Consider the following 17,213-nt stretch of genomic DNA (forward strand, 5'->3'; position numbering starts at 1 on the left):
CTTTTTGTGTTGAATGTGAACTGCTGTGTGCTCTATTACTGAGAGGTAATAGCTGTCAGCGACTGTTTGGCATCAGTGAGAAGATAGAAGGAGTGTGGTGCTAAATAGTCGCAGTGAGGTGTTTTTTTTTTATTTTTTTGGAAACTCTAGAGGAGATTTTCTTCTAAGTTCCTTTGAGGGTTTTTAAGATTAAGTGGGTTAATCTGTTCTTTGGGATTGCATTCAACATGCAATAAAGGTCTATTGTTGAATCTTTATTTGTATGTTTACAAGGGCTGGGTGATAAAGCAGTATCTGTATTTATCAGCGGTACATCTTTATTAATAACAATAGAAAAGACTGTTTAATGTATTGCTTGTTAGTTTCATCTTAATGCATTAAACTTGCATGGACAACTCTCAGTTTTGTGCCAGCACTGGATTATGTAGAGCTCATCATCATGTGTATTGATAAAGAAACGTGCCACAAATGATGACCAGTTACAATTTGGTTTGCTCTGAAGTGGGGTGGGTGAAATAGCTTCAAAATAATGTCACCAAATTTAAGGAATATTTGCTGTAACATTTATGGCGTTTTAGAACAAAGCATGGAACAATGTTTTATTGGTTATTTAAGTGGGCAGGCATTTATCAGTTCCAATAATGAGAAATGAATTTGGCCAATTGGGTGATATAATGCGTGTAATTACAGTAAATGAGAACCATGCATAAAACTGTTGAAACTCAATGAACATTTAATGTACATAAATATAAATGCAATTTAGTTAAAAGTGTTTCATTTGAGGATTCACTTACAGGTTCCTAATAGTCACAAACAAGGTCATAATGGGCTATATGCACCGCTAGTGTTTTTCAGCCATCCATAAACTTTCTAATCAAAAGGCTAGTATGGCTACTTTCAATTTTAAAGTTCCTACAGCATTTATAATGTACTTGAATTGAAATATAATCAGATAAACACTTATGCATTCATTTAGTTGTTTAAGCATAAATTGAGATGCAAGACAAGCATTTCAGGAGGAGCAGGTTAGCACAGAAACTCCATTAAAAATAACTTCAAAGGCAGTGAAGATCATTATTTAAAAAAAAAAACATCAGATTACATCTTAGGTGAGATGATTTTATAATGGAACAACTGAAATTATATGAGCTGGCGTAGCGACAATAATAAGTCCCTGTGCATATGCCCTATTAATAATTAATATCACAATATAACTTTTTAGCATGAAAAAATGTATACTAGGTTATAATGGACCATATAATATCGCTCAACTCTGAAGGTTAGGTTCCACCATTGCTCCATGATGAGAATCCACAAGCATATGTGAAAATTGTAAAAGCGCTATTCAAATAAAACTGAATTGAATTGAAAATAAATTATTATTGTTTAATAAATATGTATTATGCGATGCGGAAATTACAGACACTATAGCAGAATCCAGTGCTAAAAACTAAAGTAGCTGCATACAGGCATGGGACAATAACCATTTTCAGGAAGTCAAGGTTTTAAAACGGATAAAATTTTCTACTGTTTCTACTTTTTTTTTTTTTTAGGACAACAATATCTCCAGCAGAAAAGATGTCTAAAAAGATACTGTTTTAAATTGTAGTAAAATCAGTGTTTTTGACAGCAGAAGTTAATGATACATTTTTTAGCTTGACTTGTTCACTGATCCAAAATATTTTAAATGTTTTTCAAAATAAAATATATTGCATTCAATGGGGGGAAACGTTTTTTTTTTTTTTTTCCCAAAACATTTAAAAAGAATATATTTTAGAACAGTATTCACAATACCGAGATACTGTGATATATTTATACAAGGTTATCTTACTGTCAAAATCTTTTACTGGCCCATGCCTAGCTGCAAAACCAGAATATCATGGAATTTTGTTAATCTTTTGGATAAATAAATAAGTAGGATTATCACTGTATATAATTATAATTACTTATATTTGTGCTGATAATTGATAATTATGCATAATTATTTGAATAGCTTAATTGAAAAATTGACAATATTAAACGTTTTTTCATTCAGTTTTTTTTTATGTGGCTTTATTTTGCACATCTTGTATGTAAAAGAAGTCTGTGTGCATTCAGTTGCATAAACGCGTATAAGTGTAATGATGAACTGTTTGCTGTGCATTACAGAATGACATGTTAGAAGAAGGTCAGCAGTATGCTGTGATGCTGTACACGTGGAGGTGCTGTTCGAGAGCTATTCCTCAGGTAATTTAGTAAATCCCAAAGCATTTTACATTCAAACTCAAGACCACCATCATCACCAACAACCAGTCTATAGTTTTGATCCTCCTCATCATCTGTTCCTGTCACAGGTGAAGTGTAATGAACAACCCAACAGAGTGGAGATCTACGAGAAGACTGTGGAGGTGCTCGAACCCGAAGTCAACAAACTAATGAACTTCATGTACTTTCAGGTAAAGCCTAACACTATTTCCTGCATCAGAATACTGGATATTATAATGTGCATTAATACTTCTGCTTCTCTTTCAGAGGACAGCAATAGATCGCTTTTGTGGTGAAGTGCGTCGTCTCTGTCATGCAGAGCGGAGGAAAGACTTTGTGTCTGAAGCTTATCTGCTCACTCTGGGAAAGTTTATCAACATGTTTGCGGTGCTGGATGAACTTAAGAACATGAAGTGCAGCGTCAAAAATGACCACTCCGCCTACAAGAGGTAAACCACGCACTGCTTTCTGCATTTAGTTCTGTCTCTAATAAGAGGATTCCTCTAGATGGCAGTCATGTTACATCTGGATATTAAAGCAAACATGTTTTAGGTGCTCTGTTGACATTAAATAAACATGCAGAACTATGAAATAATTATGGTGTATTAGTGACATACTGCATTTAGTTTTGTCTATAATAAGGGATTCCTCTACATCTGTTTTTGTAAAGCAAACTCACATTTTGGCTGCTCTGTTGACATTAAATAAACATGCAGATCTAAGAAATAATTATGATATATATCAACATACTACTACTACAAAAAATTTGGTGGCAGTTTTTTGTATTTTAGTTAAATAGTATGTTTATTCACTTTGTATACTTTATGATGGATTAAACTGTTCTAAATAAGCAATAATTAAGTTTAAATGTGTCATGGTTATCGCACAAATATTAAGCAGCATAACCTGTTTTCATTAGTGGTGAGTGGTTTTTTTCATACAGTTTTCTCTAGGATCATGTAAACAAATGTACAAAAGCACGCACATCACTTTTAACTGGGTGCTCAGCCAAAGCGCAAACAGTGCAAAATATATATTTACAAAGGCGGCAACACCAAAACTCCAAAAATACAAATTTCTTAAATAAAAAAAGGCTGACACAAAGCGTGAAGCGTTTCGAGCACACGGCTCTTCATCAGACAGTGTTCATCACAGTAAGGTGCTCCTTTTTGTACACTTCCAGATTGCATGATCTCCTATTTTCTGAAAACAAGAAAAAACAAACAAACAAAAAATACATTTATAAATTATACAATTGGATATTCAAAGCGAAAATACAGAAACAAGCCATAATATTACATCACAAATTAAAAAACAGAATATAACAAGGAAAAACGAAATAATAATACAACAAATATAGCTAAAAACTGTCCAAAACAACTAATTAAACATTAAAGAATTATTAACGAAAAGAAGGAATGTCACACTCCTTATTTAAACCTCTTGGAGACAATGTGTCTAGAGTGAAGATCCAAAAGATCCCCCCCACCCCCCACCATGGACACTTCACAACTTCAATCCCTATGTATTGTAGAGTGGACTCTCAAAACTGAGAAGTGCTGCGCAACAGGACTTCTAGGATCATGATGTCGAATAGCACATCGATGTTCAGAAACGCAAATTTTAAAGGCTATGTAAATTATTCAATTGAATAATTCTTAAGGATTTTTGAATGTTTAAGTAGGTGTTTTGGGTAAAGTTTTTTTTTTTGGCTATATTTTGTTGAATTATTATGTTGTTTTTCCTTGTTATATTCTGTTATATTATATTATATCTGTTATATTATATATTATATTCTGTTATTATATATTACATAGTTTGTGATGTAATATTATGGATTTTTTTCTGTATTTTCGTTTAGAATTTCTAAGTTGTATAATTTAATTTAGAAATTTATTATAAATTATTTTATTTATAATTTATATAATTTATAAATCTGTATTTTTTGGTTTTGAGATCATAGTAGGAGATCATGTGATCCGGAAGTGTGCAAAAAGGAGCACCTTACTGTGATGAACACAGAACGATCTTGTGGCATTGAAAACAATAACTACAGTTATTGTTATAGTGCCTAAAACGTATATACAATACTAAACAGGTATTTTAAAATGTAATAAGAGTTAATAGCAGGTTATCGTTGAGTAGGTTACTATTTAGACAACACTGTTAGATTTTAAAAAACATGTATATATTTTGGAAACACAATTTCAAACAAAGCCAGTGTTGCATCTCAAAGCAACACTGTGGTGTTTTGTTCATGAATGAATCTATTTTTGTACTAATCCATGGAGTCATTGATTTAGTGATTCATTCACAGCGATGGTCACCTGAAACAAACCTACCACTTATAAACAATTATTTTAATGAATTAATGAATGAGCCACTCATTAGCACAGGGACTTGCCAATGATGGTTTAAGTGTAATTTTTTACATCGCAGGCCTAAACCAACTATGGTACCATAACAGAAACATATTTATATACAAAAACCGCCTTTTTACAATTGTTAAAAATAATCCCAAAAAATTGAGATGTAATATATCGTATATATCACACAGCCCTTCTCTGCTCATATGTTGCACAGAAGAGTCCTGAGTGTCTTAAACTGTCATCATGTCCCTAAAGATACTAGAGTTTTGTACTCTCTGCTTTTTCAGTGTTTGTGTGAGTTGCTGTATTTAAGTTTATTTTAGGTTTGCCCACCCGCTGAACACACTTCATAAAATGTCAAATTTGTCAACCACTCTTCCAGCTTTCCACCTCCTGTCATCTAACACTTTTCACATCACTCTCTCTTGCTGTCTTTTTATGTCCTCATGGCTGTCATTTCTAAATTCTGTTTACATCTTTCCTGATTTATTATTTTTTTGCTGAAGGCCAGTAGGTTTTATTTTGTTCTGTTAACATTTCCATCTCCCTACTGCAAAAAAAAGGAACATATATGCATCTTACAATTTTTTGATGTTGGTTTTCTTGCAGATAAATAATGCTTTTTTTTCCTGAAAGCTTAACATTTGTAGAATTGGCCTTATTGTAGTGTGTTCTGCCTCAGTCTTTCTTGTTTTGCATATATTTTCCTCTCTGTCCATCAGAGCTGCTCAATTCCTGAGGAAAATGTCAGAGCCGTCATCAATTCAGGAATCCCAAAACCTATCTATGTTTCTGGCCAACCACAATAAGATCACTCAGGTATTGCACTGTCTCCTTATTGCAGAGAAAATAATGTGAATATAAAGTATTGTGACAAACAAATAGTGTTGACTTGATTTGCGTTCATTACATTTGCTTAATTGTTATACAGTAGCATAGAGCTGTTATTAAACACTGACATTTGCTAAACTGACTCCCAGTCCCTTGATAGAGCAATGTAATAAATGCAAATACTTGCTATATTGCTTGAGACGTGTTCTGTTTATGAGTTTCTGATATTAACAGGCATTTCTCTTTCAGTCCCTGCAGCAGCAGCTTGAAGTGATTAACGGATACGATGAGCTGTTGGCAGACATTGTTAACCTGTGTGTGGATTACTATGAAAACAAGATGTACCTCACCCCTAGTGAGAAACACATGCTACTCAAAGTAAGCTTGAACTCGCTGACATTTTACACACTGTCCTATGGAGCATACTGTGCACACTTTTTTCCTGTATAATGTAAATAACTTAATCTATTTTCTAATTAAAGTTTCTACTTTCCTCAAACATTAAACATGTTCATTTAATGTTTTGGAAGATTTTTTAATGTAATTTTGAAAGTCTGTTCTGAAAAAAAAGATAATAACAGAAATATGGTTTAATGTTATTGTAATTTAAAACAGCAGTTTTTTATTATTATTATTAAAATGGTTGCATTAAATGCTGTGACCATATAGGGGGGATTTTATTCAGCAGCATTAATTCACTCTTCAGTGTCATATGATCCCTCAGAGCATACGAATATGGCTTCTAATTTTCTGATTTGGTGCTCGGGAAACATTTCTTATTAGCTGTAAAATAGTTGTTTTTCCTTTTTTTGTGGAAACTTTACTTTTTAAAAACTTGTAATAAATAGAAGCTTCTTTTTAAAATCTTTTTATTACACTTTTACAGATATAGCAAAGTAATTTTACAGAGAAATTCAAATATATTATTCCAACCCTTACCCTCTAAACAAGTTGAAATTACATTTATCTAAGAGAGAAAAGAAGAAAAAATAAACATACTATAAATAAATTACAAAAAAACTGCACAGAATACACATATATCTTGATAACCCAATATTACAAACATTAATCCTCAATTGTTTATATAAATAGAAGCTAAAAGAAGAACAGCTAAATAAAAATAAAGTATTTACCTCACAACATACAGATGTATTTACTGTCACGTTGATTTGATTTAATTAAAAAAATGTAATTATTAATTTTTAATGTCCAAATGATAGTATAAATTCTTAATACAAAAAGTGTTTTATTTTTAATCTTTTTAAAAATCATTGAATTTCTAGTTTCTATGTTTTGGCTGATATTTCTTGGTGGCAATCAAAATGTTCAGTATCAATATTTCTGCCTTGTCATCTTTCAAACGGTCACTTTTCCCAAGTAGATTGAAAATGTTAAATCTTTTTCTATTTTGAACTTTAAAAATCATTATATAAACGCATTAATTCATTTTCTTTATAGTTTTTCCCACATAGTTTGCTGTGTCTGTGTTTTGTAGGTAATGGGCTTTGGTCTCTATCTCATGGATGGAAGTAACAGCAACATCTACAAACTGGAAGCTAAGAAGAGAATCAACCTCACAAAGATCGACAAGTTCTTTAAGGTTTGTGTGTGTGCGTGGGCATGTGCGCACCGTTCACAGTGTTAATGGAAATAAATAAAATGCATATTAGTTTAGCTGTAAAGTGGTCCGTCTCATCTGCAGTTGCTTGAGGTGGATTTTGAAGTTGTTTAACATTCTGCTCTACCACTACAGCAATTGCAGGTAGTGCCTCTGTTTGGTGACATGCAGATTGAATTGGCTCGCTATATCAAAACCAGCGCTCACTACGAGGAAAACAAGTCTAGGTGAGTGTCCTAAAGGCTTAGATTGTCCAACAAAAGGAAAGTTCTGTCTTTTCTTTATTTAACACTTGTTCTAAACATGCTTGGTTTTCTTCCTTCTGTTAAAGAAAAAAGAAGATATTTTAGAGAATATTAGAAACTAGTTGCTGTTGACATTTATTATATTATTACTACAATGGATGTCAATGTCAATGACCAACATTCTTTAAAATGTATTTTTTTGTGTTTAAGAGAAAAAACACTTAAAAAGAATTGGAACCAGTTTGAGAATAAACCCTAAAGTACATTTTCATTTTTGGGTGAAAAATAACTACATTTTCCAGCAATCAAATAGTTTTTACCTGTTGAAGAATCGGTCACTCTAGGTTGACACACAAGACTTTGTATATTAGAGAAGACCATCCCATATGCTCTATCTGTAAAAGCATCTTAAGTATGAAGCATGCTTTGTTAGATTGTGTTGGTTTTAATCCTGTGAGGAAGTTATTGTGTTCAGTGCATTTGTTTGAAGAGATTTTTACCAGTGTTATCCAAATACAGTTTTAAAGTTTTTAGCAAAAACTAATTGTAAATATATTATAACTAATTGTAAATATAATCTATGTCGCTAGTATACATTCTCTCACCATGAAAATAGCCATAGAAGCTGGCATCAATCAATCCCTCTCTAATTAAGGGAGTAGACATTAATCGAAAATTGATCTCTTCTGATTTCATAATCCATAATCTCTCTTAAGATATTTTAAGAAACTACAAGCTGGTCTTTTCCAAGACTTTGCAATGCAAAAGAAATTGAGAACGCAAATCAAGAAAGTATTCTGTATTGCTTTTTTTGTAATGAAAGAACAAGAAGTACATTTAAATTTGACAATGTTTAAAGAGGACCTATTATGCTTCTTTTTACAAGGTGTACCCTAGAGTGTTAATCTGAAGTTTCAACTCAAAATGCCCCAAAAATTTTGTTTTAGAACTCTTTGAAACTGCCCTTTAAAGGGCCATGAAACCCCCTCGTTTCAGCAGGGTGTTTTCACACCTCTACTTTGGAAAAAGTCAGAAAAGTGGGCGTGTCCAGCTGTGTTTAGGGGGGAGTGTCGGAGGAACTAAAGTGGGAGGGTGTGGGAGTGTCTATTTGGGCACGCGCGGGTTTCAGTCAAAATACACACACATGAGAAAATGGTGTTTAACCTACATGGACATCTGTAGTCGAATTATTTGCCAAATTATTAAATGTTGGACTTTAACTGCAGTTTGGCTCTTTCATTCAGGGAATTCATTCATGCCCCTCGCGACAAACGCAATATTTGATTCGAGGATCTGCTCTAAGCGTGTATTTTTCATGCAATGTTTGATACCGCACGGCAAATGAGAGAAAAAAAAACTCCGCAATAGCCGGAAACTTAGATGCACACGGCAGGTATCGTCAGAAAGCCGCGTGTGTTATTCCGGTCACAAAATGCGGTGCAAACAAGTTTGCACTCAGTGCAATAGTTAACTTAATTCGATACGAACAAACTGAATAAACAAAGAGCACTGGTCGCTCACTTACCAAATCTGTAGAGACAGGACAATCACAAGCAACTAGAGCCGCGTCTTTATGAGGAGAAGACTACAAGCAAATCCGGATTTCAGCATTTGCAGATGAGAACAGCTCTCAGGTAAACAATGTTCCTCCTTAGACACGTAAGTTATTGTTGTCGAGCGTCGCGTACACTGTTAATCCACACGTGAGTCTGAGCTCTCACAGAGAGAAAAGGAACACGAAACTTAATGGCAGCAAACTATAAAAGCAACACTTCACGCTTGTTTTGCCAACACAACGTGGCGTCTCTGTGGTGTAAACAGTGACACTAATGAATATTAATGAAGTTGCACAATAGAGCTCGCTGATTGGTTTGAACCAAGCCTTACTCATGCATTAATGTATCACACTGTAAGACGTAATAAGACTCACTCTGGCACAGACGCCCAGTCTGCACGCTGGAATACAACGCTATTATGTCATGACCGTGACGCAGCTTCAAAAATTCGTTTCAAACAGGAAGTACGAATTTGCTTGAAATAACGCAAAAACAACCAATTTACACTTTTTAGTGAAATATAGGTGTCCTAATAGTGTTTTTAGCAGTGTGGGACACATATACGACTGTCAACAGCTCAAAAAATGTGTTTTGGTGTTTTGTGACCCTTTAAGGCTTTGATCCTAATCTTGCCATTTTGGTGACTGTCGCTTTAATATTTTGGTTTTGGGGGTCTTTAATAACAGGCTGATATGCTTGCAATGTCAAAAAACACTTTCATTGTCTTAAAATAGGCATTTATTTTTGCCTAATTATTCCAACGACCCCATATAAGTTGTTCAGAGATTCATTTGTCCCAAATTCTTCCTTTGCGTGAGGCTAATCTGCGCTGACTGGTCTGATGAGCCAGTCTGTTGTGATTGGTCCACTGCGTTTAGTGCAAGACATTAGGAAACACTCAGCACAGTTATGAAGTACTCGGAGCACAGAGTGTGTGAGGCCAATGCAGGAATGCATTAAAGCAATGTAGTTACACACCAGCATTTCTCTATTCTTAAACACAACCCCAAGTAATATCAACAACACACATTCAGTATTAATTCACAAGTGGCAAAAGTTGAACTATTTTGAAAAAATGGCTGTGCAGTGTGTGAGGGACACTTTTTTACTTCAGCTGACGATGGCCATAGCAACAAACAGCAGGAGATAGTGAGTACAAAACACATTTAAATCAGTAAAAGCAGAAGCATGCGCTGCTTTTTCAACATGGTCTTGGACAATATGTGAATAACCCTATAAAGATTTAACCTGAGTGATGCAGTACGTTTTCATGTCACGATCAATCCCACGATTCCACGAAAGGCTTGTTTATGTTTTACCAGAACCAGCACTTCATATTTGGCGATGTCTGGTATTGATGTCGATGCATGCAGGCAAAAGATCCAAACAGAGGTTGAATCCTCGATTGTACTCTTCAAAACACAATTTTCTCATTAGAAGCTGCTTATTTTCACACACTATTGCTGCACAACTGTGTTTAAACCCTTTATAAAAGTGTTTTGTTTTGTACAATAGGATCCCTGAAAATCTTTACTAGAAACCGTTCATGTTTTTGTAATTGTCTGTCCTCTTCTGTTCTGTAGGTGGTCATGCACGTCAGCAGGCAGTAGCCCACAGTACAATGTCTGCGAACAGATGATTCAAATCCGGGAGGATCACATGCGCTTCATTTCTGAATTGGCTCGATACAGCAACAGTGAGGTGAGCACTTTTTAAAAGAAGAAAACATTTTGCTCGCTCTCTTTTTAAACAGATGCAGCACAGGCTCTTCAGTCATAGTGCTCTGACTCATAATGCCATGACGGTGGTGGAAGATGAAATGTCTGTTACCTAATCTGCCAAATCATTTGCTCTTTCTAAACATAAGATCTCCGATGAAGCAGAAGAGTGGTTCTTCGATTCAGACCCTGGTAAACACAAATGAGTTCAGTATCTCATAAAGTTGTTTCTGGAAAATAAAAATATAAAAATATTTTAAATTATGAATTAATTTTAGGTCAGTAATAAGATTTATAACAAATATATCTTACTTCTTTGGACATAAGCTCCAAATGAGTTGTGTCTGTTATTGGCAAAATAAAATAATCATTAAAAATACAAATAAAGTAATGGATACTACATTGTAAAACATACAGAGTTAAACATAATTCATTCATGTTGTCCCAACACAAATCGATTAAATTAACTTAACAAATTTAAGTAGATTAAACATTTAACAGTTAATGTCGAGTTCAGACTGCACGATTTTCAAAGTAGTCGTGTCACAGATGTTTTCACACTGCATGACTATCTGGGGTAGCGTTTCATTGCTGTTTCGTTTACACTGCAAGATGGATCGGCAACAGGGGGTTTCACACTGCATGACTTTACAATAGGAAGAATCGCTGGCAACTTTGTCTCGATCCACAAACTATGTCTCACAACCAAACACACGAGAACTGACATGGAAACAATGTGAGGTCACGTAGTATCTTTTGATATTTTCTACATAATTAGAAAGAAGTCTTTAGTGGGGTAGAAAATGTACTTTTTTTGCTCACCAGGGGCCTCATGTATCAACGCTGCGTACGCACAAAAACTTTGCATACGCCAGGTTTCACGCTCAGAATCACTCACGTTTGGATTTACTAACAATGAACTGAACGTGGGAATGTGCGCAGCTTCATGGCAGCTTTATGGCTGGCGTACGCACATTTTTTGTGCGTGTCTGTTTTATTTCCATTGGCGACTCCTAGAGGCAGTTGTGTTAAATTCCTCTCTACAAAGTGTCTGAGCCTTGCAATGACAGCTGTATGAGACAGGTTCATCTAGCAGGTATGTAAGGTTTCCATACCATACAGTTGATCAGCTAAAAATTAAAGCACAATTTGCAGCAGTCGCCTGTTTTCCCAATGTAATCTGAGCGATCTACCGCACGCACATCTGAAGATGAATTTGCATGCGTGAATCAGAAACATTTCCATTCAATAAATGTGCAAATAAAATATGATGCACAAACTTATTGATAATTCCTACTTGTCTTTCTCGTGATAAATAGTGGGCAAAATCTGATATGTAGCGGGGAAAAAAAGAAGAAAGAGTTCATCAGACGCTGGATTCGAGCCGAGTTTATGCTAGAACGTGTCAATACATGATCACATGCATCTTACGAGGTGCGCCACTGAGACTACTAGGGGTATTGCAACATTTTACAGATATAAACCACACTATATCTTTTTTTAATGCACTCAGTGCGATGTTCAGACCCAGCTGTGTTAACCGCATCAGCTAAACTCTCCCACTCTATTTTTTTCTTTTGTTGTTAATTCCGGAAAACAAATGACACCAAATAACACCGCTTTTCTCCGGTCTACCTCCGAAAGCAGCACCTCCATTTCACATTCTGTTCAAAGTTTCTCTTTTTTCTTGATTTTGCCATTGCTTTTTCGTTGGGTTTTGCCATTAGCATAGTCATTAGCATATTCATACGGGGGAGGAGGCAGGGAGGGGTTTTGTGCTCGTGCATGTTGCGCTCAGTTTCACGTTCATTCGGATGTACAAAAGAATATGCGTGAGATTCGGCAAAGCTGTAAATGTGCGTACGCAGAAAAAAATTCAGATGTATGAAACACTGCGTACGCACATTTACAGCTTTGTGCTTTCGCAATGTGTTAGTAAGATTTCCACGCAAGTCTTCGTACCTGAGGTCCCTGGCCTTTGCTCACAAGGGAATTAGCAACTTCTCAACTTTTTTTTCGACCCATTTGTGACATTGCTTAAATGACATGTCAAACAGACACGAGTGCTTCTGTCAAATTTACACTAGTTTTTCCTTCATTTCCTGGGTCCAGATTAACTGAAAAAAAGCAATTTTAACTTCTTCCCCAAACTTAAATCATGCAGTCTGAACTCTGCATAAGTTGTCTCCAAAAATCTCAAGAATTGTCATTTCAGCTCATAAATGAGTAGATTGAAGAAGCAACTTTTTTGAGTTATATGTTGATACAAAGTGTTGCTCACATTTGATATTTTAATAGTAGTACTGTAGTAGTGTCAAATGGACTATTGATGGCACTTAATAAAACATGAAAAGATGTATATTATATTTTTCTGATTTTGCCTCCCCTTAAATGTATTCCTTCAGCAAGGATGCAGTAAGTTGGGAATTGTCAAAATCTCAGACAATTGGTCTCATTTTGACAAAATGTACACAATGGGCCCCTCATGTATTGCAACGTAACTTGCTTTTTTTTCAAAGTACATTGGTTCAAAATGGACCTGAGTTTTAAACTTATTTTTTTTTTTACCTTGAATAATTGATATCAAAAAGCAGTTGCTCTACAATAGTGCAGACTGGATCAGGGGCTAAATCTGAGCACACTGTATCCCACTTCATGCATTAAACATTAAACAGTTTTTTTAAATTATTATTATTAATTATTTTCTTTTGAACCTTCCACAAAGATGTTTTATCAGCACTGTTGTCAACTGTTTTAAGCATTGATAATAATGAGAAAAATATTTCTTGATTAGATTTCGACCAGCACATTCTAATGTTTTACAAGTGAAACCTGGAAAATTCAGCCTTGCCATCAAAGAAAGGAAAGTATACTTATTAGAACTCTGATTCACCTTGAACTGAAAATGCTTCAGCATAATGGATTCTGAAAAATAAAGTTCCACTTTATCATAGGTGGACTTTACTAGGCTGCAATGTACTTGCTTGAAACATTAAATACAATGTACGTACTGTGTTCATAATGAACACTTCTGCTTCCCTTGAGGTGAGATACGGGTAGCCTTAGTGACTGGTTTAGTGATATGGGTAGGTTTATGTGTAAAAATTTAATTACAGATGTAATCACATGTAGGTATTCATTCATTCATTCATTCATTCATTCATTCATTCATTCATTTTCCTTTGCCACTGAAACGAACCACCAACTTATCCAGCACATGTTTTGCTCAGCGAATGCCCTTCCAGGTGCAACACAGTACTGAGAAGCATCCATACACACTCATTCATATACATACTCTACGGCCAGTTTAGTTTATTTAATTCACCTATGTCAGATGTCTTTCGACTTTGGGGGAAACCAGAGCACCTGGAAAAAACCTACACCAACACGGGAAGAACATGCAAACTCCACACAAAAACGCCAACTGACCCAGCTGAGACTCGAACCAGAGACCTTCTTACTATGAGGCTACAGTGCTAACCACTGAGCCACCTTGTCACTCTATGCAGGTATTTTATCGATCATAAATACAATGTAAAAGCACAATAATTTCAGTGTAATTACATATTAGTTATGGCTTATATTAGTTATGGTTATATTAGTTATGGCTTACTATAAAGGGTGACCAGATGTCTTTCTGTAATCATTCAGCTTAATGAAAATCAAAAGTTTGTGTCTTATTAGGTTTTAGCTCATATATGAGTATTTAACATGAATATTTATTAGCTGTGGGAGGCCGAGCAGCTCTCGCTTCATACATGATTCCCTTTTTCCACGGGTGAAATGCTTCCAAGACTCGTTCTCCGCAAGTTTGCATTCACAGCCACTGGGGTCAATATTTCTGCAGATGAATATGGAAATGTGCAGGGAGGACGTCAGCCTGGGATTGAATCAAGACACGGCAGGAGGCTATAATGAGAAGGTATTGGCAGCCACAGGACAACTGGGCTCCGCTATCAGTGACAGCAGCTCAGTGAAAAGGAGAAACGGGGCTGAATTAGTTTGTTCAGTGCACCGCTCTCTGGTTGTCAGATGTCAAGGGTTTTGACACAGTGCTTGCGTCTTTTGCTGTCAGGAACTGTTGAAACAAGTGCAGAGATACTGAGCATTGGCATTTCCTCCTCTGTTTACTCATTTTGGATGCATTGGCTTCTATGTCGGGGCTCCTGGTGTTTTGCCATTAGCTTTTCTGCGTTTCATTAATTTACTCATTTACTCATTTAATGATGCTGGTTGTGTTAGGTGTTATGTCATGTTGTTTACTAGCTCTTTTCCTCATTTTGTCAGGTGGTGACTGGCTCTGGGCGTCAGGACGCTCAGAAGACGGACTCTGAGTACAGGAAGTTGTTTGATCTGGCTCTGCAGGGCCTGCAGCTGCTCTCTCAGTGGAGCGCTCAGATCATGGAAGTGGTGAGTGGACTTGTCGCGCACTCATATTTATGCATGTGATCACAAACCAGGGGAAAATTGATCTCCAACTTTTGAGCTGTGATGATTATGTAGGGTTATACATGAATTAATTTTTGGTTTAATGTTGTTAAAATGTGCAAATCTGTCCACATTGAAAATATGAAAATATTATTTTTGTATTTATTTGTTCGTTTGTTTTGTTTGCATTCATTTAGTTTTTAAAGTCCTATATCATACATTTTAGATATACTAAATGAAGATATGTAAAAATAGTATTTCTTTAAGATGACTATCTAATTCTGACACAAAGGTCAGATTTACTTAAAGGGCACCTATGATAAAAATCAACTTTAATAAGCTGTTTGAACAGAACTGTGTGTAGGTATAGTGTGTCCACTATCTCATTGGAGTAATATAAACCCAACAAGTCTCTTTTTAAAAATTTCCTGACGTTAAAATAAGATCCAAATCTCAAAGTTTGAGGGCCACTGCAAGTGACATAGGTGTGTTGTTTTCCTCGCCCAGCAAATTGATTGACAGGCGCCATGTTTCTATAATAACATGCATACACACGTCCATTAGGGCTGTAACGATACACCAAACCCACGATTCGGTTCGTATAACGATTTTTGACCCACGATTCGGTTCGTATCACGATTTTTTATTTTTTTTTTGTGGGGTGGGGAAAAAAAAGATTGTTAAAACTTTTTTTATTAAATAACATTTGAAAAATCTTTATAAACTAAACATCAAAGAACAATATTACCTATGCAAATTATTAACAATATAAATAGCCATATATAAAATAAATAAATAGCCAAGGCTATATCACTTTTGTTTTCTTTGTAACAAAATACTGTTGAAAAACCAAACAGAACTAAAATCCATTGTGTAGATGGTTCAAGCATGTTGAAAATTCTTTTTCAATCAAGTTCTCTTATATAGAAAAAGTAAATTAAATAGCTACTAGGGATGCTCATTTCGTTAATTTTGCTAACCGACAAACGCTGCTCATTAAGTTATTAATGGTTAACTGGTCAGATTACTATTAATTTTATATTAAACAAATTGACCTGTCTATTTTGTGTCTGACACATTAAATATTGCATTTTAAAATACTGATTTATTTTTATTTGTTATATTAATAATAGAACATAACAACGGAGCATCTTCACGCAACTGCAGTATTTAGCACAGAAGAGCAGAATAATCTAAATAAAATAAATAAAACAAATAGGACTGCTCTAAATTATTTTCACTTAAATAATTAATTTATATTACAAAACGAAAATACTGACTGATTCTTTTTAGTAACCGGCATAGGCTTTTTTTTCCAATCATATGTTTTTTTCTTCCGTCAAATAAAAATCGCAGACTTCCTCAAATTGCTTGCGCCACGGAAAATATGCATTTATTTAATGCCCCGCTGTTATTATTATAATCACAAAACCCTTTTACATTTTTAATAGAAATCATTATTTTAAAGAATATGTCCTGATATAGCCTATGGTTTCCTCTCTCTCCCTCGCGGCTCAAGTGCGCGCACTGCGTGATGAAAAGACAACAACAACACGCGCGCATATGTTGACTTTTTGTAAACAGTTTTGGTGTTAAAATATGATATTGCATTAATGTGCAAACATGCTTTATAAGCTTTAAAATAAAAAGTAAAGCCTATTTGTTGCGTTTATTACGCAGATCCAGGTCAACATAAGCGCTGCAGCATCAACACGTCTGTATCAAACAGCAATATTCTTCTTCCATTTTGCTTCTTTGGAAAATGTGTCTGTAGGCACGGGTTATATGTTATCGTCCCGCAAAATAAGTATGTCTTGCAGTTAAACAAGGGGCCGAATACAAGGCGCACTTCACTGCCTTTATGTTGACAAGGAGGAAAAAAAAAAGAGGCGCGGTCCTCTCATGAAACGACTGAATCAGCTGGGTATCGATTGTGCAAAAGTGTTGCTGTCTGTGTTGTTGTAATTGTAATATTTAATAATATTGTGATATTCATGATTTGTACATTCATACAGCTCTGGATAACTTAAAACAGCGATTAGACCATCAGAGCGGTGTTAATGCGTCCTGAAGTAAAGCGAAACGGCTAACTCCAGCAAGATAAAGTGATTATATACAGAGCCATATACCTTTATCTATAAATAAAGTATAGCTATAGAAACTGTGTTCATCTTAACTGAAAGCTTCGTCGTGTTTTCTGACCT

General features: G+C 35.1%; 2 protein-coding genes across 2 annotated transcripts in view; both read left to right on the forward strand.

Moving 5' to 3' along the window:
• The window catches only part of LOC147836428 (uncharacterized), a 719,152-nt gene that overhangs the window by 328,241 nt on the left and 373,698 nt on the right, over positions 1-17,213 (forward strand). The gene's annotated exons all lie outside the window — the stretch shown is intronic.
• Positions 1-17,213, forward strand: part of cyfip1 (cytoplasmic FMR1 interacting protein 1) — a 75,284-nt gene that overhangs the window by 14,562 nt on the left and 43,509 nt on the right. The window contains 9 exon segments of the mRNA NM_212759.1: positions 2,149-2,226; positions 2,334-2,435; positions 2,512-2,693; positions 5,336-5,432; positions 5,694-5,822; positions 6,940-7,044; positions 7,198-7,289; positions 10,447-10,564; positions 14,869-14,991. Coding sequence (NP_997924.1) covers positions 2,149-2,226; positions 2,334-2,435; positions 2,512-2,693; positions 5,336-5,432; positions 5,694-5,822; positions 6,940-7,044; positions 7,198-7,289; positions 10,447-10,564; positions 14,869-14,991 — 1,026 coding nt within the window.

This window comes from Danio rerio, chromosome 6 (genome assembly GCF_052040795.2).
Source record: "Danio rerio strain M-AB ecotype USA chromosome 6, GRCz13ab, whole genome shotgun sequence".
Taxonomy (NCBI): Eukaryota; Metazoa; Chordata; class Actinopteri; order Cypriniformes; family Danionidae; genus Danio; species Danio rerio.